The sequence below is a fragment of the Ammospiza caudacuta genome, chromosome 24 (assembly GCF_027887145.1).
Source record: "Ammospiza caudacuta isolate bAmmCau1 chromosome 24, bAmmCau1.pri, whole genome shotgun sequence".
NCBI classification, from domain to species: domain Eukaryota; kingdom Metazoa; phylum Chordata; class Aves; order Passeriformes; family Passerellidae; genus Ammospiza; species Ammospiza caudacuta.
The window spans coordinates 5,421,498-5,444,777 of record NC_080616.1 but is presented as its reverse complement, the minus strand read 5'-3'; the positions used below and the strand labels follow the sequence as shown (position 1 = coordinate 5,444,777).

The window sequence follows — 23,280 nt, the reverse complement described above, 5'->3', positions numbered from 1 at the left end:
GGAGGAGGAGGAGGAAGAGGGAGGAGGAGGAAGAGAAGGATTTGAAGTCTCCTCCAGCACAAGCTGAGGTGATCACAGCCATGACACAAAGGGTTGGAGTTTCTCAGCCAGACCCATTTTTTAGGAACACTCCTGACTACAACCAGCCCATCTTCACCCTTGATTTCCTTCATGTCTCACTGAGGATCTGGAATCACAAAAACCCCCAAAAAAAACCCAAAAAAACAAACAAAAAAAAAAACCCACAAAAAAAAAAAAAACCAACAAAAAACCCCACAAAAAAACAAACAAAAAAAAAAAACAAACAAAAAGCCAAAACAAAACAACAACAAAAACAAACAAACAAAAAAAACCAACCCAAAAAACAATGGCAGAAAGCAAAGTAATTCTAGAAAAAACTCCCAAAAACCCCCAGCAGTTTTGTCTGGGGGAGATCTCCCTGAGGGTCTGTGATCACAAAAAAAAAAGAGAAAAAAAAGAAAGCAAAGTAATTCTAGGAAAAAACTCCCAAAAAACCCCCCTCAGAGCACACAGAAGTGTAAAGGGACATTTTGCTTTGGGATCTTACTGGTGGAGTGGCCCCAGCCCCATTAGCAGTGAGAGGAACGGCAGATTTGTCTTCCCAAACAAGCTGGTAGATAAAACCAGCTCTGGGAGATAAAAGAAACAATGGGAAGGATTCCACTGGTTGATGAATGGGAAAAGAGATTTGATTTCACAAATAGATTTTTAAGTTTGCTGATAAACAGAAATTAGATATTGAGAGATGAAAGAAACAATGGGGAAGAAAAAACCCTAAATTCGGTAAGAATCAAAAATTAAAAGGGAGGGTTGTACATTAGAGGGGAATCTTTGGTATCAGGTGTTTTGGGAAGTCTGAACCTCTCAAGTACCTCAGAAATGGGGGAAAAACCCTAAATTCCAAAAAAAATTAAGAACTAAAAGGCAGGGTTATACATTTGAGGGAAATCTTTGGGATCAGGCATTTTGGGAAATCTGTACCTGTCAAGTACCTCAGAAATGGGGAAAGAGAGAAGGGAAATGTGGGATAAAAAGGAGGCTGCATCCTCCAAAAATGTGAGATCTCGGGGGGAATGCCCCATGGCCTCTCCCTTTATTGGAATAAAGCAAAAGGACTCCTCTGTCTCCTTTTTGGCCATAAACCTGTGGTGTTTGCGGATTAATTTTCCGACCAGCAGCCCCGTTATCCCCCACAGCCGTGCTGGGACCACCGCATCCATCCCAGCCCGATCCCTCCTCTCCTCCCCGCTGCAATCCCAGCTGGGCGCTCTCCCTCTGCTCATCCTCCTCTGGGGCTCTCCCAGCAATCCCCGGCATGCCCAGGGCTGGAATTTGTGTTTGTGAGGAATGTTCTGCACCAACGAGCAGCTGGTGTGGCACAAGCACCGAGCCCGTGGCTCTGTCCCCTGATTGTGTCACATTCCTGCCCTTTGCACGGGGCTTGCTCTGCACTTCCAGTCTGGGGCCTTCAGCTTCATTTGCTGGAGTTGTTTTCCCTGGGAATCTCTTTTCCTGACAATCTCTTTTCCCTGGGAATCTCTTTTCCTGGCAATCTCCTTTCCTGAGAATCTCTTTTCCTCTGAATCTCTTTCCCTGGGAATCTCTTTTCCTGGGAATCTCTTTTCCTGAGAATCTCTTTTCCTCTGAATCTCTTTTCCTGGGAATCTCTTTCCCTGTAAATCTCTTTTCCCTGGGAATATCTTTTCCTGAGAATCTCTTTTCCTGTGAATCTCTTTTCTCTGGGAATCTCTTTTCCCTGGGAATCTCTTTTCCTGTGAATCTCTTTTCCTGGCAATCTCTTTTCCTGAGAATCTCTTTTCCTGGCAATCTCTTTTCCCTGTGAATGTCTTTTCCTGGCAATCTCTTTTCCTGAGAATCTCTTTTCCTGGGACTCTCCTTTCCTGAGAATCTCTTTTCCTCTGAATCTCTTTTCCTGGCAATCTCTTTTCCTGGCAATCTCCTTTCCTGCAAATCTCTTTTCTCTGGGAATCTCTTTTCCCTGGGAATCTCTTTTCCTGTGAATCTCTTTCCCTGGGAATCTCTTTTTCTCTGAATCTCTTTTCCTGAGAATCTCTTTCCCTGGGAATCTCTTTTCCTGGCAATCTCCTTTCCTGCAAATCTCTTTTCCTGAGAATCTCTTTTCCTCTGAATCTCTTTCCCTGGGACTCTCTTTTCCTGGCAATCTCTTTTCCTGGCAATCTCCTTTCCTGGGACTCTCTTTCCCTGGGAATCTCTTTTCCTGGGACTCTCTTTCCCTGGGACTCTCTTTCCCTGGGACTCTCTTTTCCTGGCAATCTCCTTTCCTGGGAATCTCTTTTCCTTTCAGTTTCAAACTGGATTTAAGGCACCGGAATTGTGGCATGGGAGGGGTGGCAGCAGTGATTGGGAACGACCCACGGGTGCCTGAGACACCTCCCCCAGGGTGACATCTCCCCTCTAAATGGAGGAAAATGGTGAATGTGGAAGTCAGAGCCATGGCAGAGACTGGGATGTGGGAAAAACCTCCCCAAAGTGCATTTGTGCAGTAGGAAGGGAGCGGGGTGGGCACTCACAGGGCAATGAGTGAGCACACACGTGACCGGGTACTCATTGACCAGGGGTGACAGGAGGGCAGTGGCCACAGGAGCCAGTCTGGCTGTCACACAGAGCCCTGGGTGTCACACATAGCCCTGGCTGTCACACAGAGCCCTGGGTGTCACACAGAGCCCTGGGTGTCACACAGAGCCCTGGGTGTCACACATAACCCTGGGTGTCACACAGAGCCCTGGATGTCACACCATAACTGTGCATGTCACACACAGCCTGGGTGTCACACATAGCCCTGGTTGTCACACATAACCCTGGATGTCACACACAGCCCTGCATGTCACACATAACCCTGGCTGTCACACGTAGCCCTGCGTGTCACACACAGCTCTGCATGTCACACATAACCCTGGGTGTCACACACAGCCTGGATGTCACACCCTGCATCGCACCCCACACCCACATCCCCCCTGTCCCCACTTTGCTGCTCCTCCCCGAGCCCTGCAGAGCCCAGGATGCCAATCCCCATCAGACATGGGTGACAGACGAGCTGCTCACCCTGTGTCACCCAGGATGGCATCTCACCCCTGCTGCAAAGCCACCACGTCCCTGCTGGGTCACTGGGCCTCAGTTCTGAGCCCCCCACACGCTCCTAGAGGGGCTGGTTCAGCTCCTGCTCCCACTGAAGAGCTGCTGCTGAAGGCTTCACCCCTCAAGGGCCTCAGGGGTGCTGCCCTGGGACAGGCTGAGGTGACCAGAGGAGATGGATCCTTCTAGAACATCCCTTCCCTCCATGGGGGCTCGGATTTGATGCTCCTGCTGCGCCATCTGGGAAGCACTGTCCCACTCCCCGAGGTGTCTCCAGCCAGCCTGGTGCTTCTGAGATAAGAATTGAGAGTCAGCAAGTCCAGCGAGACTCCCACATTCGGAAAGAACACGGGGAAAAGAGTTCTGGCAGCAGCACAACTGAGGAAGCCCGAATTTGTGTCTCCTGGACCATTTTCTTTTTTCCTTTTTTTTTTTTTTTTTTTTTTTTTGTGGAATATCCACGTCTGGAAAGAAGACCCTAAATGTTGGATTTCCCCCCACAGAATTTGCATCCCCTTCCATCCTCCTCACCAGCCCTGCTGTGCCCTCTGCGTTCCCCCTCCCCACACCCTGTGGAGATGGATTTTGTGCTTCGCTGCCTCAGTTTCCCCCTGCCCTTCCCCACTCCTGCACATCCCCCAGATTTCGGCACTAATCACAACAACTCTGCTGACAGACAGGGCGGCGTGTGCAGGGAAGGCGAGGATTAATATAGCCGAGGATATAAGAAATTAATTACTCTCAGGCAGACAATGTTGGCACCTCCAGTCAGCCTGATTTATTTCCACGGCTGCTCTATTTTTGGCCAACCCAGAATGTTTGACTAAATATACGACAACAAGGAGCTGGAATGGGTGGGGGAGCCGCTGCTAAATCCACAACCCGGAGAGGCTGAAACCCGCACGGGGCCGGTGCCGGTGTCTCGGGAGGAGCCGCAGGAGGGAGCTGGACCGGAGAGCGAGGCGGGGATCGCTGTTTGTGTGTTTGTGTGTTTGTGCTCTCCGAGCGCGGCTCCTGCCCGGGCCGGCGGGGCCGAGCGGGCTCCTGCTCCCGGGGCTGCGGCGGGGAGGAGCCAGCGCCGCACGGAACCGAGCGCCGGCAGCGCTCCCGCACCGCGGCGGGTCCCGCACCGCGCCCCGACTGCCCGGGCTCCGCTACCGGCACCGGCACCGCTCCAATTCCCCGGTACCGGCACCTCTCCGACTGCCCGGGCTCCGCTACCGGCACCGGCACCGCTCCAATTCCCCGGTACCGGCACCTCTCCGACTGCCCGGGCTCCGCTACCGGCACCGGCACCGCTTTGATTCCCCTGGCACCGGCACCGGCACTGCTCCGACTACCCCGGTACCGGCACCGGCTGCGCTCCGACTGCCCGGGCCCCGCTACCGGCACCGCTCCCAATTCCCCCTCCACCGGCACCGGCACCCTCCAACCCTTTTCCTGCTCCGGCACCGGCACCGCTCCCACTCGCCCTGCTCGATACCGGCACCGGCACCGCTCCAATTCCCCCGGTACCAGCACCGGCACCGCTCCCGTTCCCCCGGCACCGCTCCGACTCCCCGGCACCGTTCCTATTCCATCGGCACCGGGACCGCTCCAACCCTTTTCCTGCTCCGGCACCGGCACCTCTCCAGCTCTCCCGGACCGCTCCAAGCCTCTCCTGCTCCGGTACCGCCTCCAGCATCCGCCCCGCTCCGGTGCCGGTGCCGCTCCAGCCGCTCTCCGCTGCCGGCCCCGCTCCTCTCGCAGCCCGGCCCCGTTCCCGGAGCGGCCCCGCGGCTCCCGCAGCACCGCCCCTGCTCTGCCCCGCAGGAAGGAGGAAGGGACACGGCAGGAGGGAAGGGAGAGCGACCGGCTCGGCGCCCGGTGAGTGCCGCGGTCACCCCGCCGCGGGCCGGGGACCCTGATCGCCCCCGAGCCCCTCCGAGAGCCCTGCTCGGCCCTCAGCCCCTCCGGGAGCCCTGCTCGCTTCTCCAGCCCCTCCAGGGACCCTGCTCGGCCCTCAGCCCCTCCGGGAGCCATGCCAGTCCCTCCAGACCCTCTGGGGGTCCTGTCCGCCCCCCCCAGCCCCTTCGGGGACCTTGCTCGCCCCTGTGGGGACCCTGCTCGCCCCTCAGCCCCTCCGGGGACCCTGCTCCTCCGGGGGCCACCGCTGCTGCCTGTGGGCCTGGGAGAGGAGTCCCAAGTCCCGAGGGGAGGGGAGAGCTGGAGTTGGAGGCACGGAGAGGGAGAGGGAGGGCTCAGCTCGGATTTGTACCCTGGTGCTCCCCAGTGAGGGAATTCCTGCGCGTGTTCGGTCCTAAATCTGTTCCAGGTTATGGATTGTGATGGGCATCCCTGGGTGGGCGCGCCGTGAGGGGTCTGGGGGGACCCTTTGAGTGTGGAAGTGACCCCCAGGGTCAGTCCGGGGGAAGGGAGCCCTGCCCCGGGCTGGCAGCTCGGCATTCCCCTGGCGCTGCAGTTTTGGGCGGCTGTCACCATCAGCTGCATCTCTCCTGTTGCTGTGACAGCTCCCGGGGCTGTGTCCCATAATGTGTCCCCCCTCTGTCGCCAGACAGCCCCTTGAGAGCTGCCCTCTGCGCCATGGCAGCATGAAAAGCTTTAACAGCCTCGTGTCTCGGTGAAAACAACCTGGGCTGAGCGTGTTGGCACAATGGTGGCATCAGCTCTGAAAGAATCAGGGTCAGGCCTGGGGCTGCTGGCGCTGGGTTTTGTGCTGTGCTTCAAGATGTGATGTGTGCTGGGCTCGGAGATGGTGCCTGAAGGGGGAAAAGCTTTGAACAAGCATCAGGCAGAAAGTTGGAGGTTTGTGAAAGGACAAGAGCCGTCAAACAGGGCCCTGCGAGGAGCTGGGATTAATTTTAATTCATTCCCTTCTCCTCGGTGGTGTGGGGCAGGTTTGGGGTGTGGATCTGGGATGTGCCAGCACGTGGGGCTGAGATGTGGTCAGTGCAAGCAGAGTCCTGCTCTCCAGCCTCACCAGGCTGTGACAGGGCAGGGGAGAGCTCGGGAAAAGCAGTTCCCATGGTCCTGAAGAGATTCCCTCCAGGAATCTGGCCCCCGGGTCATGGACACGGCGCCAGCGGGCACACACAGAGATCTCAGTGCATTTGTGATGTGGAGAATCCTCTCCTCCCTTGGAAAAGGTGGGAGGGGACGTCCAAGAGTCCCAGAAGGAAGAGGCAGGAACAGGAGAGCACCCAGCTCACCCCATCCATGGAATTTCCTCAGTGTGAGAGGCACCCAGCTCAGAGTGTGCTGATTTTCAGGCTTTCTCTGACACCAGAATATTTCCGAGCGAGTTTTGGTGTCTGTGCTCCAGGCAGGGCTCACAGATTTGTTCCCAGGTTCCCAGGCTTACTCACTCACGCTGGAAAATATCAGCACCACGTCCAAATGGGAGCAGCTCATAAATGAGTAGTGGAACAACCTCGCCAGAAATCCTGGGAGTTCCTCCTCTCTCATCCTGCTGGGATGGAGAGAAAGAGAGAAAAAATTACAGCTAATCAGGGCTCTGGAGATCTCCCTGTGTCCATGGCCTTGCCAGGGATTCTGCCTGGCCTTGGCCACGTCACCGCCGTGTCCCCACGTCCGAGTCCCCCCATCTGGCAGCTCCTGACCTTGCTTTGTTCCCAGGGCTTTGCTCCCCGAGCTCTGCAGAGCCCTGGGATGCTGGCAGGGATGGGAAGCACTGGATCCTCATCTCCATCTCCCTTTCACTGAGGCAGCTCTTTGTGGGGCCCTGAATGGGCCCTTCAGAGAGGCTGTGCTGGTGACAGGGTGACAGAGGGGAGGGATGGTGTCACACATTGCTGGCTACAGGTGGCTCAAGTGCAGCTGGCTGCTTTTTATTGCCTTCCAAACGAGCTGCTTTAAATCTTGAGCTGCTGCCTCTGGTGTGCATTCCTTGCCAGCGTCCCTTGTCCCCTGGGGACAGGCTGGGGTGCAGGGGGTGCTGCAGGGGACAGTTGTGACGCTGTTCACAGGGGTCTCAGGCTGAGGGAAGAGACGAGGATTTGACTCCGTGTTTCAGAAGGTTTGATTTATTATGTTATGATATATATATTTATGATCTATAAATATTTATATATTTATTATATATAAATATTTATAAATTTATTATATATATAATATTAAAACTATACTAAAAGAATAGAAGAAAGGATTCTCTCAGAAGGCTGGCTAAGAATAGAATAGCAAAGAATGATAACAAAGGTTTGTAGCTTGGACTCTGTCCGAGACAGCTGGGCTGTGATTGGCCATTAATAAGAAACAACCACATGAGACCAATCACAGATGCACCTGTTGCATCCCACAGCAGCAGATAACCATTGTTTGCATTTTGTTCCTGAGGCCTCTCAGCTTCTCAGGAGGAAAAATTTTAAAGAAAGGATTTTTCATAAAAGATGTCTGTGACAGTCAGAGCCACTTGTGCCCTGGGGACAGGATGGGGTGCAGAGGGTGCTGCAGGGGACAGTTTTTGCCTTCCCTTGCTGGCACTGCATTTTACAGAGGGTAAAACACAGAGGCAAAATGGCTCAGGGTGCTACAGGGAGCTCAGCTGAGTTTTGATATCCCAAATCCATGAGAATCCTTCAGTTCTCCCTGTCCCACCACCTGGTCAGGCAGAATCCTGGATGTCCGCTCACCATGTGAATTAAAATATCCATGTTGCAGTTTTCACTGAGACCATCATCCCCTTGGTCTGGCCTTTTGGGGAGAAATGAATGTTTGGTCAATGCCTGTAAACCCTGGGACATTCCTCTGGCTTCCACAGAGCTGAGGTTTGGGCCAGGAGGGCTGAGAATCTCCAGAAGGGCTGGGATCTGTTTGTTTGCAGTCATGTCCAAGAGGAGTAAGAGTTTCCAAAAGGGCTTAGGCTCAGGAGGAGCCTCCCAGATTCTCCTTGCATCCTCGGGGAAATGGAGGCAGCTCCTCCAGGCAGCAGGACAGGGGAGCTTGGCTCAGCTCAGAGGAGATGCCGAGGCTGGAGCGAGTTCTGCTGTGTGTAATTCATGTGCTGACACCCCAAAAGCTGAGCTCAGCCGGGCTGGGTTTGTGCAGGCAGGGGAGCGATGAGAGGGCTCTGGTGGGGTTCAGGAGTGAACCCTGTGCAGGCAGAGCTTTGCCCTGCTGCCTTTGCTCCCCTCTAAATCCACTGGCTCCTCTGTTTGTCCAGGAAAGCCGACGGCAGGAAGCAGCCTGTTGGTGGAGGTGGCCCAGATCCCAATCTGGTGAACAATTAACTCTGCAGAGTGCTCTGTAATCAGCCCCAGCATCTTTTGCCCTCTCCCAATCTCCCAGCCCGGCCTCCTTTCCAAGGCAGCAGCGTTCTGCCCGCAGCCAGTGCTGCTCATCTGCTGCTTGTTTGCTCAGTGCCTCCCAATCTCTGGCTCCCATCTCTTGTCTGGCTGGAAGGGAAACTGGAAACTGCTGGGGGATGGTTTTGGAGGCAGGCAGCAGCACGGGAAGCCCTGGCAGAGGGCTGGGGTTCATCTGTGCCGCTGCCACTGCTGCCACCTCTCATCTGTCTGCTCGTCCTTCACCTCCCTCCCTCCACACAGCTCCTTCCAGCCCCAGCCTCAGAGCTTTCCCTTTCCTCCTGCCTCTCCCTGCTCTTTTAGGGATGAGCTCTGAGCCACCGCAGGATTTTCCCAGCCTCATTCCCCACTGGGAATTGCCAACATCAATTCCTGATCCCTGCTGGGAATCTGGGCGTTCCTTCCCACACCTGAGCAGCAGCTCTGGGTGCAGATTGCAGCTCCAGGGGTGTGGGGATGCAGCTCAGGGAGCAGGAGGATGCTCCAGGTGGAGGCAGGACATGCAGGAATGCAGCTCAGGGAGCAGGAGGATGCTCCAGGTGGAGGCAGGACTGCAGGAATGCAGCTCAGGGAGCAGGAGGATGCTCCAGGTGGAGTTAGGACTGTGGGGATGCAGCTCAGGAAGCAGGAGGATGCTCCAGATGGAGGCAGGACATGCAGGAATGCAGCTCAGGGAGCAGGAGGATGCTCCAGGTGGAGGCAGGACATGCAGGAATGCAGCTCAGGGAGCAGGAGGATGCTCCAGGTGGAGGCAGGACTGCAGGAATGCAGCTCAGGAAGCAGGAGGATGCTCCAGGTGGAGGCAGGACATGCAGGGATGCAGCTCAGGAAGCAGGAGGATGCTCCAGGTGGAGTTAGGACTGTGGGGATGCAGCTCAGGAAGCAGGAGGATGCTCCAGGTGGAGGCAGGACTGCAGGAATGCAGCTCAGGAAGCAGGAGGATGCTCCAGGTGGAGGCAGGACATGCAGGGATGCAGCTCAGGGAGCAGGAGGATGCTCCAGGTGGAGGCAGGACATGCAGGGATGCAGCTCAGGGAGCAGGAGGATGCTCCAGGGCCAGGCAGGACTTTGGGGATGCAGCTCAGGGAGCAGGAGGATGCTCCAGGCACTCAATCCCACTGCCAGCACCAGAAATTCCACCTTTGGTTGTAGCTTTTGTTCCCATTTTCTGCCATTCCTGCCACCCCTGGGGTGCTGGGGGCAGAAATAACTTGGGAGGTGTTCAGACGGGGGTGTTTGAGCTGCTGTTTGCAGGGATTGCTGCTGTTTGGGGTCCAGGAGCAGCTCAGATGGGACATTTCAGGGATCTCAGCTGGGTTTGCTTCCCTTTCCCCTCCCTGTGTGGGTTCAAAGCAGGGGACAATTCCTTGTTTGTCACCGTGGGCCCCTCCATCCCTGGGGCCTGCAGGCACTGCCACAACAAAAATCATAAATTGAGGGGTGAATTCCCAATCCAGAGCTGTCAGAGCTCGGTCCCTGTCACCTCTGCTGGGACACCTGGGTCACCTGAGAGGGGGGAAAATGCAGAGAGTGGGGTTGGAATCACTGCCCCTTCCTGAGTGCCTGGGAAGGGAGAGCTCCTGTGGGCACCAGGAAGGATGCTGCTAACGAGGACAATCCAATTAATGGCATTTTCTGTTCGTTATTTTGTTAGTTTTTAAGTTTTTCCCTTATTTATTTTATTGGTGACACCCAAACCTTCCACCCTTGCACCGCCCTTGTCATCTTCATGTATCAGCTGGGAAACTGAGGCACAGATTTTATTCCTGGGGTTGGGAAAGTCCCATCACTGGCAGCTCTGGATCTCAAACCTGAGACCTAAAAATCTCTCCCGGATGTGTTGGTCTGAATCAAACAGCTCCTGGCTCGCTGTGCTCTGGGGTTTATCAATTTAATTCATCTTTTGGGCACCTTCTCAGTGTTTTTATTATTGAACCCTCTCCATGAACCCTCTCCCTCTCTTTTTTCCCCAATCCCTGAAATCCTCAGCCATTTCCTTTAAAACAACCCAAATTTTCCCAGCTGGAGTGGGGCTGGGCACTGGCTTTGAGCAGATTTTTTGTGCTGATTTTGCCTTGAATCGCTCCATTTAAAAGGAGAGGCTGCTGAAGCCGACCATAAACACCAAAACCCCCAAAGAAATCAAAATGTGCCTTTTTTTGGGAAGCGGGAAAACATTCCCAGCGTTCCTTTTATTTCTGCTCTTTCTCCATTTTGATTTTAATAGTTTATTTTCTATTTAGTTATTCAGGCAGCATTAATGTGCTGGTCACTCCGAGGTTGGGATTCCTGATCCTGGGGGGATTTATCCTCAAAACACCCCCCAGCTTTTCCCTCTCTCCTGTTGCTCCCAGCACTTCCCACTCTCAGAGCCTTGGCTTTTTTTAGTTGCTAAATCTGACAAGGTTTGTGAGCAGGAGCCTCGATTCTGCACTTGGGAACACGCACAGAAATATAAATTCAGCACTTTGGGGTTTTTTTTCCTGCATTCCAGCATGGAACATCACCTGGAGCTTGGATTAATGCCATCTATGACTGGAATTATTGGGTGGAAAACCTTTTAGGTTGGTGGTTTATGGCCAAGGCTGTGCTGGAGGAAATGTAGATGCAGAGGGATCTTCAGGAGATGTCAGGAACTGAGGATCCTGCCCTGATCCGGTAGATCCATAAACAACAGAACGAAGGAAATGATCTTGGTGTGCCTGGAGACTCTGAGGAGGAGGAGGCAGAACTGGAGGGTTTGGTTTGTGTCTGGTTTGTGTCTGATCCAAATTAAAATGCAAAGAGAGTCTCTGTGACAAACGGAATTGAACAAATCAGCCCAACACCAGCCCACACCCTGCCTGCCACATCCTCTGCTCAGCAGTGGCTCCCAGAGGCCCTGGGGACAGCAGGAGCAGCAGGAGCTGTCCCATCATAGTCCCATCATTGTCCCATCTCTGTCCCATTGCTGTCCCACCACTGTCCCATCATTCTCCCATTGCTGTCCCATCCTTATCCCATCTCTGTCCTATTATTATTCCATTGTTATCCCATCTCTGTCCCATCTTTGTCCCATTGCTGCTCCTTCACTGTCCCACTGCTGCCCCATCTCTGTCCCATAATTTCCCGCCTCTGTCCCATCATTGCCCCATTGCTGTCCCATCACTCTCCCATCATTATCCTGTTGTTATCCCATCATTGCCCCATCTCTATCCCATATTGTCCCATGGTGTCCCTCACTGTCCCCTCACTGTTCCATCACTTCCCCATCATTGTTATCCCATCTCTGTCCCATCACTGTCCCATTGTTATCCCATCACTGCTCCATCATTGTCCCATCACTGTCCCCTCGCTGTCCTGTCACTGTCCCCTGCTCTCCCATCTCTGTCCCATCACTGCTCCATCACTGTCCCATTGTTATCCCATCTCTGTCCTGTCACTGTCCCATGCTGTCCCCTCACTCCCGTGGGTGCCCTGTCCCTGCAGAGCCTGGCTGGGATCTTCTGGATCCCCCACACGGGGATGGGCAGAGCCATTTCCTCAGAAAAGTGCCCCGAAAAGGCTCAATTGGGGCATTTTAATTCCAGGCAAACACAGCAGAGCATCCGAGGGGGAAGGAGCATTTTTATAAATCACCATTAGCAGCACGTGTGCTGTTTAAGAACTTAATCCCTCCCAATCCCCCCTGATTAACGATTAATTGTGCCACTAATTGCGCTATCATAGCATGGCAGGCCCAGCCTGCAGCAGGCACAGGCAGCCACACCAGTGCTGAACCAAATCACAACTGGGAGCACTGGGAGGCCCTGCTGAGAGGGCCTGGGCCAAAATCCCTCCTCTATTGAAACCTCAGGGTTCTAATCCTGCCTTATCTCCAGCGTTTCCTTATCAGCTGGGAGGCAGGAGAGGAGGATTGGATGCACTTGGAACAGCCCTGCCCAGTGTCATCCCTTTTTTAGTGTGGATTTTCTTCCACTCCATCACTTCTATGTGATGAAAACCACATGGAAATTCCTCTGTTTTCATTGGGAGTGAGGGGGAAAGCACAATATTTGAATTTATTTTCATTATTTTCTGCTTCTGGTGGCTGCAGTTGCCAAGGCCTCTCTCCCTGACAGTGCCCAAGGCCCTGCTCAGTGTCATCCCTTTTTTAGTGTGGATTTTCCTCCACTCCTGTGAAAACAACACAGAAATTCCTCCATGTTTTCATTTGGAGGCAGAGGAAAAGCACAATATATGAATTTATTTTCATTATTTTTATGTTTCTGACGCCTGTTTTATGCACAGCAGGCTGTAATGTCCAAGGTCTCTCTCCCTGCTTGGTGTCATCCCATTTTAAGTGTGGATTTTCTTCCACTCCTGTGAAAACCACATGCAAATTCTTCTATGTTTTGATTTGGAGTGAGTAGAAAAGCACAATATTTGAATTTATTTTCTGCTTCTGGTGGCTGCAGTTGCCAAGGCCTCTCTCCCTGACAGTGCCCAAGGCCCTGCTCGTTGTCATCCCTTTTTTTAGCGTGGATTTTCCTCACTCCTGTGAAAAACACAAATAAATTCCTCCATGTTTTCATTTGGAGGCAGAGGAAAAGCACAATATATGAATTTATTTTCATTATTTTTACGTTTCTGATGCCTCTTTTATGCACAGCAGGCTGTAATGTCCAAGGTCTCTCTCCCTGCCCAGTGTCATCCCTTTTTTAACATGGATTTTCCTCCACTCCTGTGAAAACCACATGCAAACTCTTCTATGTTTTGATTTGGAGTGAGGAGAAAAGCACAATATTCGAATTTATTTTCATTATTTTCTGCTTCTGGTGGCTGCAGTTGCCAAAGCCTCTCTCCCTGACAGTGCCCAAGGCCCTGCTCAGTGTCATCCCTTTCTTAGTGTGGATTTTCCTCCACTCCTGTGAAAAACACAGAAATTCCTCCATGTTTTTATTTAGAGGCAGAGGAAAAGCACAATATATGAATTTATTTTCATTATTTTCTGCTTCTGATGCCTCTTTTATGCACAGCAGGCTGTAATGTCCAAGGTTTCTCTCCCTGCCCAGTGTCATCCCTTTTTTAGTATGGATTTTCTTCCACTCCTGTGAAAATCACATGCAAATTCTTCTATGTTTTGATTTGGAGTGAGTAGAAAAGCACAATATTTGAATTTATTTTCTGCTTCTGGTGGCTGCAGTTGCCAAGGCCTCTCTCCCTGACAGTGCCCAAGGCCCTGCTCGTTGTCATCCCTTTTTTTAGCGTGGATTTTCCTCACTCCTGTGAAAAACACAAATAAATTCCTCCATGTTTTCATTTGGAGGCAGAGGAAAAGCACAATATATTAATTTATTTTCATTATTTTTACGTTTCTGATGCCTGTTTTATGCACAGAAGGCTGCAGTGTTCAAGGCTTCTCCCTGACAGTGCCCAAGGCCCTGCTCGTTGTCATCCCTTTTTTAGTGTGGATTTTCCTCACTCCTGTGAAAAACACAAATAAATTCCTCCATGTTTTCATTTGGAGGCAGAGGAAAAGCACAATATATGAATTTATTTTCATTATTTTTACATTTCTGATGCCTGTTTTATGCACAGAAGGCTGCAGTGTTCAAGGCTTCTCCCTGACAGTGCCCAAGGCCCTGCTCAGTAGCATCCCTTTTTTTAGTGTGGATTTTCCTCACTCCTGTGAAAACCACACAGAAATTCCTCTATGTTTTCATTTGGAGTGAGGGGAAAAGCACAATATTTGAGTTTATTTTCATTATTTTCTGCTTCTGATGCCTCTTTAATACACAGAAGGCTGCAGTGTCCAAGGCCTCTCCCTGACAGTGCCCAAGGCCCTGCTCGGTGCCATCCTTTTTTAGTGTGGATTTTCCTCACTCCTGTGAAAAACACACAGAAATTGCTCCAAGTTTTCATTTGGAGGCAGAGGAAAAGCACAATATATTAATTTATTTTCATTATTTTTACGTTTCTGATGCCTCTTTTATGCACAGCAGGCTGTAATGTCCAAGGTGTCTCTCCCTGCTCAGTGCCATCCCTTTTTTAGTGTGGATTTTCCTCCACTCCTGTGAAAACCACATGGAAATTCCTCTATGTTTTGACTTGAAGTGGGGGAAAAAGCACCATATTTGATTTTATTTCTGTTATTTCCCTGTGAAAACCACATGGAAATTTCTCTATGTTTTGGTTTGGAGTAGGGAGGAAAGCACAATGTTTGAATTTATTTCCATTATTTTCCTCTTCTGATCCTCTTTTATGCAGCCAGGCTGCAGTGTCCAAGGCCTGGGGGCCCGGCCATGACTTTTCCTGGGGGAGATCCCTCTCTTTCCCTCTGTTATCTCGCTCTGGACTCTGTTATCTCTCCAAGGCTTGTGCAGGAACCAGCCTGGCTTGTCAAGGACACTGGGGCTCCCATCCCCAGCAAGGCTTTTATAGCAGAGAGAAACTGAGATTGAAGTGAAAAAAATCTTAAAAATAAACCATTAAATTATTATTAAATAAGTTATATTAAATATATTATTGAATAATATTAAAAATCATTTAATATTAAAATGTTTTTAATTTATTTTATTAAGATATATTAATATTAAAAGGAAAATTCATGCTTTTCAGCCCCACCAACGTATTTGTTTTGTCTACAAGTGACACCACAGCTTTGAGGACACAGGGCTGGCCTTGGCTGGGTGGCACAGATGGCATTTACAGTTTAACAAGGAGCAAGGTTTATCCAAACACTCCGTGCTCACCCGGGTTCCCAGACAGGCCTGAAATGTTTCCTCCCCAGGAAAGGGATCAGGGCTTGCACTGAGGCAGGAATAATCTGTTTATTGCACGTGGGATTTCTCTGTTCTGTTGCCTTTTTCTTAACTTGGAAGTGAAGTTGGAGATAATTTTAATAAGGAGCAAACATAAAACTGGATTTTATGTTAGCTCCTTATTAAAATTATCTAAATTATCCCCTAAAAATTTAATTTCCCATAAGTGCCCTGAAGGTTTTTCATGGAAAAGTTTAATTTTTTAGGGGAAAAGCAAGGACTGGGATGATCCCTTCCCTCAGCTGGGAAGCAGAGCCAGGCCAGGAGGATCTCACAGATCCCACAGACTCCACAGATCCCACAGACCCCACAGATCCCACATCTCACCCATCTGGGGCTCGGAGATCATCAGGAAGGGTCAGGATGAAAGGTTCTGCAGGATTTCCCTCTCTAGGAGAGAGGGATCAAAAAATAATCATATTTCTATATTTATTTAAATAAAAATAATACTGATCACAGCTCCTGCTGTGCTTGGAAACCCTCTGATCCCTCAAATGTTGGCTCCTCCTCACTCCCCTCCCTGCGGCTGCTTTTCCTCCCCATCCCATGGGGAAATATTGGCTATTCCCCCATACCCACCGGGCCCTCCAAGGATGGGTGCAGGGCTGGTTTAAGGTTTAATCCCAGCTTAGTGCAGTCAGGGTTTGCTCCCTCCCTCCCTCCCAGCCACGTGATCCTCACAGGGCTTTAAATAAATCAGATTTCCAACCCTCCAGCCCAGGGGTTTTTGTGCCTTTAATGCCAAACTGTGGCACTGCTGCTCCAGAGCTTTGTCCTGGGGGAAGCCCCGGCCGTGGCTGGGACTGGGAGTGACTGGAGCAGGGACAGGAGGGCAGGAGCAACTTCCCCTCTTATTCCATCCCTGCTCTGCAGGAAAATCTGTCCCAGGGTGGTTTTGGGATGGTTCAGGAGCTCCGAGGAGCTGGGATCCTTCAGGGAGAGGAGGGAGCTTCAATCCCACTGAAGGATCTCCAGGTCTTCCTTGGGTTGTGGAAATCCAGGTGTCTCCAGGCTGTGGAGCAAAGCAGGCAGAGATTTCAGGTTTTTTCAGCAGCACTTTCCCCTTTCATTCCATCCCATTCCATCAAATCTGTCCCAGGTTTGGGGCTGGTTCAGGAGCAGTGGCAGCTCTGAGGAGCTGGGATCTGCTGGGAGAGGATGGAACATTAATCCCACTGAAGGATCTCCAGCTCTTCCTTAGGATGTGGAAATCCAGGTGTCTCCAGGCTGTGGAAGAAAACAGGCAGAGATTTCAGTTTCTTTTCAGCAGCACCTTCTCCTCTCATTCCATTCTTGCTCTGCAGGAAGATCTGCCCCAGGTTTGGGGCTGGTTCATGAGCAGTGGGATCCTTCTGGGAGAGGATGGAACACTAATCCCACTGAAGGCTCTCCGTCTCTTCCTTAGGATGTGGAAATCCAGGTGTCTCCAGGCTGTGGAGCAAAACAGGCAGAGATTTCAGGTTTTTTTTCCAAGTCCTTTTGTCAAGACAAAACATTTCCAGTCTCCTCAAAAACCCATGGCAAAGAGCCGAGCTCTTCATTGCTCTGAGTGCTCTTGGTGCTGCTGCTCCTCCACAGAAACCTGGGGTTTGTTTAGATTCCAACTGTTTTGTGGTTTTTTGGGTTTTTTTGTTTTTTTCTGGGAAATTTTAATCCTGTCCAGAGCCTTTGAGGCCAGGATCCCTCTGGAAAGGTTTCTCCCAAGGATCCTGTTTCTGTGCTGCTCTTTGTGCCCCTCCTTTCCTGTGTGCCAGAGGTGGCTGCATTTCTCAAATTCCACGGGGCTATCGGGTGTCCAGGATGTCATTCCTGGTGCTTTAAATATCTTTTTGGAAAGGGGAGCCGGGCTGGGATTCCTGTGCTCAGCTGTCCCTGCCGAGCTGTGTCACCCCCCCGGGTCAAACCCACCCTGCAGCTCAAGGGATTCCTTTCCCAAATATCCTCGTTTTGCACCCAAACTTCGTTTCAGCCTCATTCTCCTGGACCAGGAAGAGGCCTTGGGGCATGGGAGGAAAATTCCTGTTCAATAGAGAGTGAAAAACCTTTCCTACTTCCAGCAGTGCAGGGCACCTGCTGATCCAGCAGCTGTGACTCCCTGAGTGCAGGAATCCTCAGAATCCTCAAAATTGTGTCCAAGGGAGAAATTCCTGCTCAGTTTTTCCTGACATTTCCCACTTCCAGCCTTTCCGAAGCAAACCAGCAGTGCAGAGATCCTCAGAATCCTCAGCATCCTCAGAATCCTCAGAATTGTGTAAAAGGGAGAAATTCCTGCTCAGTTTTTCCTGACATTTCCCACTTCCAGCCTTTCTGGAGCAAACCAGCAGTGCAGGGATCCTCAGAATCCTCAGCATCCTCAGAATCCTCAGAACTGTGTAAAAGGGAGAAATTCCTGCTCAGTTTTTCCTGACATTTCCCACTTCCAGCTTTTCTGGAGCAAACCAGCAGTGCAGGGATCCTCAGAATCCTCAGAATTGTTTAAAAGGGAGAAATTCCTGCTCAGTTTTGCTGACATTTCCTGCTTCCAGCCTTTCTGGAGCAAACCAGCAGTGCAGGGATCCTCAGAATCCTCAGCATCCTCAGAATCCTCAGAATTGTGTCCAAGGGAGAAATTCCTGCTCAGTTTTTCCTGACATTTCCCACTTCCAGCCTTTGTGGAGCAAACCAGCAGTGCAGGGATCCTCAGAATCCTCAGCATCCTCAGAATCCTCAGAATTGTGTCCAAGGGAGAAATTCCTGCTCAGTTTTTCCTGACATTTCCTACTTCCAGCCTTTCTGGAGCAAACCAGCAGTGCAGGGCACCTGCTGATCCAGGGGCTGTGACTCCCTCAGTGCAGGGATGCTCAGAATCCTCAGAACTGTGTAAAAGGGAGAAATTCCTGCTCAGTTTTTCCTGACATTTCCCACTTCCAGCCTTTCTGGAGCAAACCAGCAGTGCAGGGATCCTCAGAATCCTCAGAATTGTTTAAAAGGGAGAAATTCCTGCTCAGTTCTTCCTGACAGCTCCCACTTCCAGCCTTTCTGGAGTGAACGAGCAGTGCAGGGCACCTGCTGATCCTGAGTGCAGGGATGCTCAGGATCCTCAGAATCCTCAGAACCCTCGGAACCCTCAGAATCCTCAGAATGCTCAGAACCCTCAGAACCCTCAGAATGCTCAGAACCCTCAGAATCCAGGCTGCCCCCACCCTGGGGATGCTGCACGTACCAGGGAAGCGCTGACACGACCCCAGCAGGGTGGGGACAGTGCCAGCCCTGAGCTGCCCCAGCGCTGGGGTGGCCCAACTGGCCAGCAGTGGCCCCATTGTTGCTGCAGCTGAGCTCTGGCCACTTGTCCCAGGTTAGGGAATAAGTGCCCAGTGTTCTGAGCTGCTGGAATAATGCCTGGCACTGGGATGCCTCGCTCAGAGCTGCCCTGAGCTCACCAGGAGCCGAGGGAGAGCTGAGGGCACGGAGAAAGGCAAAATAGCCCAGAACAAAGGTCCTTTGTGTGCTCCTGTTACTGGGCTCGTTTTCAGCTCCAAACCCGGGTGGGAATGTGCATCCAGCCTTGGATGGGAGGCTGCCCTTGCCTCCCATCCCTGCAGCCAGCACAGGTTGGAATCCCAGCCCTGGGAGTGGCCAAGGGCATCTTGGAGCAACCTGGAGATGTCCCTGCTCATGGGAATGGGATGGGCTCCAAGATCCCTGTTTGTAGGAATGGGATGAGCTCTAAGGTCCCTGCTTGTGGAAATGGGATGAGTCTCAAGATCCCCGCTGATGGAATTGGGATGAACCTCAAGATCCCTGTTTATGGGAATGGGATGAGCTCCAAGATCCCTGTTTATGGGAATGGGATGAGCTCCAAGATCCCTGTTTATGGGAATGGGATGAGCTCCAAGATCCCTGTTTATGGGAATGGGATAGGCTCTAAGATTCCCTGCTGAGGGAATAGGATGATCTCTAAGGTCCCTGCTCATGGAGATGGGATGAGCTCCAAGACTCCTGCTGATAGAAGTGGGATGGGCTCTAAGATCCCTGCCTGTGGGAATGAGATGGGCTCTAAGATCCCTGTTCATGGGAATGGGATGAGCCTCAAGATCCCTGCTCTTGGAAATGAGATGGGCTCTAAGATCCCTGGTCATGGAGATGGGATGAGCCCTAAGATCCCTGTTTGTGAAAATGGGATGAGCTCTAAGATCCCTGTACATGGAAATGGGATGAACCCTAAGACCCCACCCCATGGGAATGGGATGAGCTGTGAGGTCCCTTCTCATGGAAATGGGATGAGCCTCAAGAACCCTGTGTATGGAAATGGGATGAGCCTCAAGAGCCCTGCCCATGGAAGATGGGATGAGCTCTAAGATCCCTGCTGATGGAATGGGATGAGCTCTAAGATCCCTTCTCATGTGAATAGGATCAGCTCTAAGATCCCTGCTGATGGGAATGGGATGAGTCTCAAGATCCCTGCTGATGCTCTGAGATCCCAGCTCATGGGAATGGCGTGAGCTCTAAGATCTCTCCCAACCCACTCCATTCTGTGCTTCCATGAGTCCATAATGACCTGGCAGGAAGTTTTCCATGGATCCACCTTTCCCAGGCTATCCCTGTGTTCTTCTGCCTCTCAGAACGTGGCTTTGTCTCTTAACAAGGAATTCCCGACTGGAATTTAACAATTCCCAACTGGAATTCAACAATTCCTGGCTGGAGTTCTGCAGGGTGGGGATAGGAACGCTGTGAGCCCAGGGTCTCACATTCCCCAGGGTCTCACCTCCCAAGGGAATTCAAACCAGCTGACAGGGAGGGAGGATGCCTTGCCATCATTCCTGATTTATCCCTGTGGCATTCCAAGGGAGCCCAAGCAAACCAGGTAAGAATTGTTTTCCTTTTTCCCCGAGGCTTCTCATCTTCCCAGGAGAAAAATCCCGGGGAAAGAGATTATTTCAAAGAATGTGAATGCTACAGGTTGGATAGCAGGAAAAAGCTTTTTACAGAAAGGGTGATAAATTCTGGAACGTTCTGCCTGGGGAGGCGGTGGAGTCGCCATCCCTAGGGGTGTTTAACAAAGCCTGGATGTGGCACTGGGTGCCAGGGCTGAGTTGAGGTCTTGGCACTGGGTTAGATTCGATCTTAAAGGTCTCTTCCAACCTGGTCATTCTGTGTTCCCCAGCCAGCATTATCTGAGCTTGGATGTGTTTAACAAAGCCTGGATGTGGCACTGGGTGCCAGGGGTGAGTTGAGGTCTTGGGACTGGGTTGTATTAAATCATCTTGAAGATCTCTCCCAACCCAGTGAGTCTGTGAATTCAGGGAATTCTGTGAATTTTGGGGATTCCCAGGGACTGGGGAGGTGGTGGAGTCCCCATCCCTGGGGGTGTTTAACAAAGCCTGGATGTGGTGCTGGGTGCCAGGGTTGAGGTGCTGGGGCTGGGTTGGACTCATTGATCTTGAAGGTCTCTTCCAACCCAGTGATTCTGTGAATTTGGGGAATTTTGGGAATTCCCAGTGACTGGGGAGGTGGTGGGGTCACCATCCCTGGGTGTGTTTAAAACAAGTCTGGATGTGGCACTGGGTGCCAGGGTTTAGTGAGGTGCTGGGGCTGGGTTACATTTGATGATCTTTGAGGTCTCCTCCACCCCGGTGATTCTGTGATTCTGTGAATTCTGGGAATTCCGTGAATTTTGGGGATTCCCAGGGACTGGGGAGGTGGTGGAGTCCCCATCCCTGGGGGTGTTTAACAAAGCCTGGATGTGGCACTGGGTGCCAGGGTTGAGGTGCTGGGGCTGGGTTGGACTCATTGATCTTTAAGGTCTCTTCCAACCCAGTGATTCTGTGAATACTGTGAATTCTGTGGATTCCAGCGGGGTCGGTTGGGCCCTGCAGCCACACACAGCGTTGCAGGATTGCCGTGTTTGCTGAGCAAATAAAAGCTCCACGAGGAGGAGCAGAATTCCCCATTTCTCTGAGCCTTGCAGGAGTGAATCGATGCCACCTCATAGCCAGGAGTGCTGAATAGGGCTTTTCAGTTTGCCTTGTAAACACCACTGGTAATCTCTCCGGGGATTAAAAAATAAATATATAAACAAAAAAAAAAAAAAAAAAAAACGGTTTAAAACAAGCAAACTTTTCCCTCCGAGCCTTCCTCTCTTTCAGCTGGGAAATGGGGGCAGAAATCTGGTAAAGTGGTAAGGGAAAATACAGAAAATTGATAATTTTTGAGAGGCAGTAATTAGTGCTGCAAAGCTTTGCTGGAGGAGGGAGGGGACAGCTCCATACCCTGGTGATGCCTAAAATACCTGGCTCAGGAATTCCAGAGCAGGGAATCTGTAAATTCAGGGAATTTGTAATTTCTCACTCAGGAGAAATCCATTCCCATGCAGAACAGCTCAAAGGTGATTTCCGAAGGCAGCCTTGAGGGCAGCTGCATTTAAAGGATCTTTAACTCCTTGTGAGGAGTTTTCCTGCTGGGATTCACCTCTGGGGCTCTTTGAAGTGTTCCAGCCGGGTATTTACCCTCCACCCCAGTTCCAGTAAACGCAGATCACTCGCCCTGCTGGCTTTAATCCTGGTTTTTGGTCGGCTTCCAAGCAGGGTGATTTCATTTTTTATGCCTAAATTCCTCATTGCTGTGTGAAGCTGCTCCTTCCCCTCGTGTTGCTGCCTGCTGTTAATTATCCGGCTCGCTCTGCATCCCCGGCAGCACCCAGGGATCCTGCCAGGCTGTAAAACCCAAAGTGATGTCATGGCTGTGCTGAACAAGTGTCACTTTCCCTCGGAAAGTCAATAAATGCTTCCTTTAGCACACTGAGGCGGGGGGGAACCCCAATAAAATTAAACAAAATTAAAACAAAATTAAACAAAACGAGAGGCGGTTGTTAGGGGTTCTTCCTTTGAAATCCATGCTGGGGAGAGCAGCTGTGAAAAGGGATTTTTTTTATCCCACAAGGAATGTGGCTGGAGGGTGGGTGAAGCTCCTGGAACCCCTCGGGGGGTTGTGGGGCACCCCACATTTCCTGGCTGGACCCTAAATTCCCCCTGGAACCCCCACATTTCCTGCCCCAGCCCAACCCTAAATTCCATCTGGAACCAAGGCTGTGGGTGCTTTCCTTGCAGCAAATCCCAGCTTTGGGATCCTGTATGGATCCCATATGGGACAGGGTAAATTCCTTTCAGGGAAGGAGCCGAGGGCTGAGGACAAGCACAGTCCCATAAATGCCAGCTCACAATCCCATAAATGCCAGCTCACAATCCCATAAATCCCAGCTCACAATCCCATAAATGCCAGCTCACAATCCCATAAATGCCAGCTCACAATCCCATAAATGCCAGCTTTGGGATCCTGTTTTCATATGGGACAGGGCGAATTCCTCTTGGGGAAGGAGCTGAGGGCTGAGGACAACCACAATCCCATAAATGCCAGCTTTGGGATCCTGTATCCATATGGGACACGGCAAATTCCTGTTGGTGAATGAGAATTCCTCTCAATGAGGAGCCGAGGGCTGAGGACAAGGACAATCCCATAAATCCCGGCTCACAATCCCATAAATCCCAGCTTTGGGATCCTGTATTCATATGGGACAGGGCGAATTCCTTTCAGGGAAGGAGCTGAGGGCTGAGGACAACCACAGTCCCATAAATCCCAGTTTTGGGATCCTGTATCCATATGAGACAGGACGAATTCCTGTTGGGGAAGGAGAATTCCTGTCAGGGAAGGAGCCAAGGGCTGAGGACAAGAACAATCCCATAAATCCCATAAATCCCATAAATCCCAGCTTTGGGATCCTGTATCCATATGAGACAGGACGAATTCCTGTTGGGGAAGGAGCTGAGGGCTGAGGACAAGGACAATCCCATAAATCCCAGCTTTTGGGTCCCATAAATCCCAACTTTGGGATCCTGTATCCATATGGGACAGGGTGAATTCCTGTCAGGAAAGGAGAATTCCTCTCGATGAGGAGCCAAGCGCTGAGGACAAGGACAATCCCATAAATCCCCAATTTGGGATCCTGTATCCATATGGGACAGGGCGAATTCCTGTCAGGGAAGGAGAATTCCTGTCAGGGAAGGAGA

The 23,280-nt window shown here is 51.3% G+C and overlaps 2 protein-coding genes across 2 annotated transcripts in view; one reads left to right on the top strand and one right to left on the bottom strand.

Annotated features, from left to right (window-relative positions):
* Window positions 1-3,252: 3,252 nt before the first annotated feature.
* Window positions 3,253-6,161, bottom strand: LOC131567571 (uncharacterized). The gene is made up of 4 exons (XM_058819227.1): window positions 6,116-6,161; window positions 4,394-4,517; window positions 3,946-4,330; window positions 3,253-3,426 (listed from the first exon to the last, which is right to left on the bottom strand). Exons 1-4 carry the CDS (start codon window positions 6,159-6,161, stop codon window positions 3,253-3,255), a joined length of 729 nt encoding a protein of 242 aa, XP_058675210.1.
* CDK18 (cyclin dependent kinase 18) overlaps window positions 4,967-23,280 on the top strand; it is a 45,895-nt gene continuing 27,581 nt past the window's right edge. Inside the window, exon 1 of the mRNA XM_058819334.1 lies at window positions 4,967-5,001. The gene's annotated coding sequence lies outside the window, so the exon portion shown is untranslated. The remainder of the gene's footprint in view (window positions 5,002-23,280) is intronic.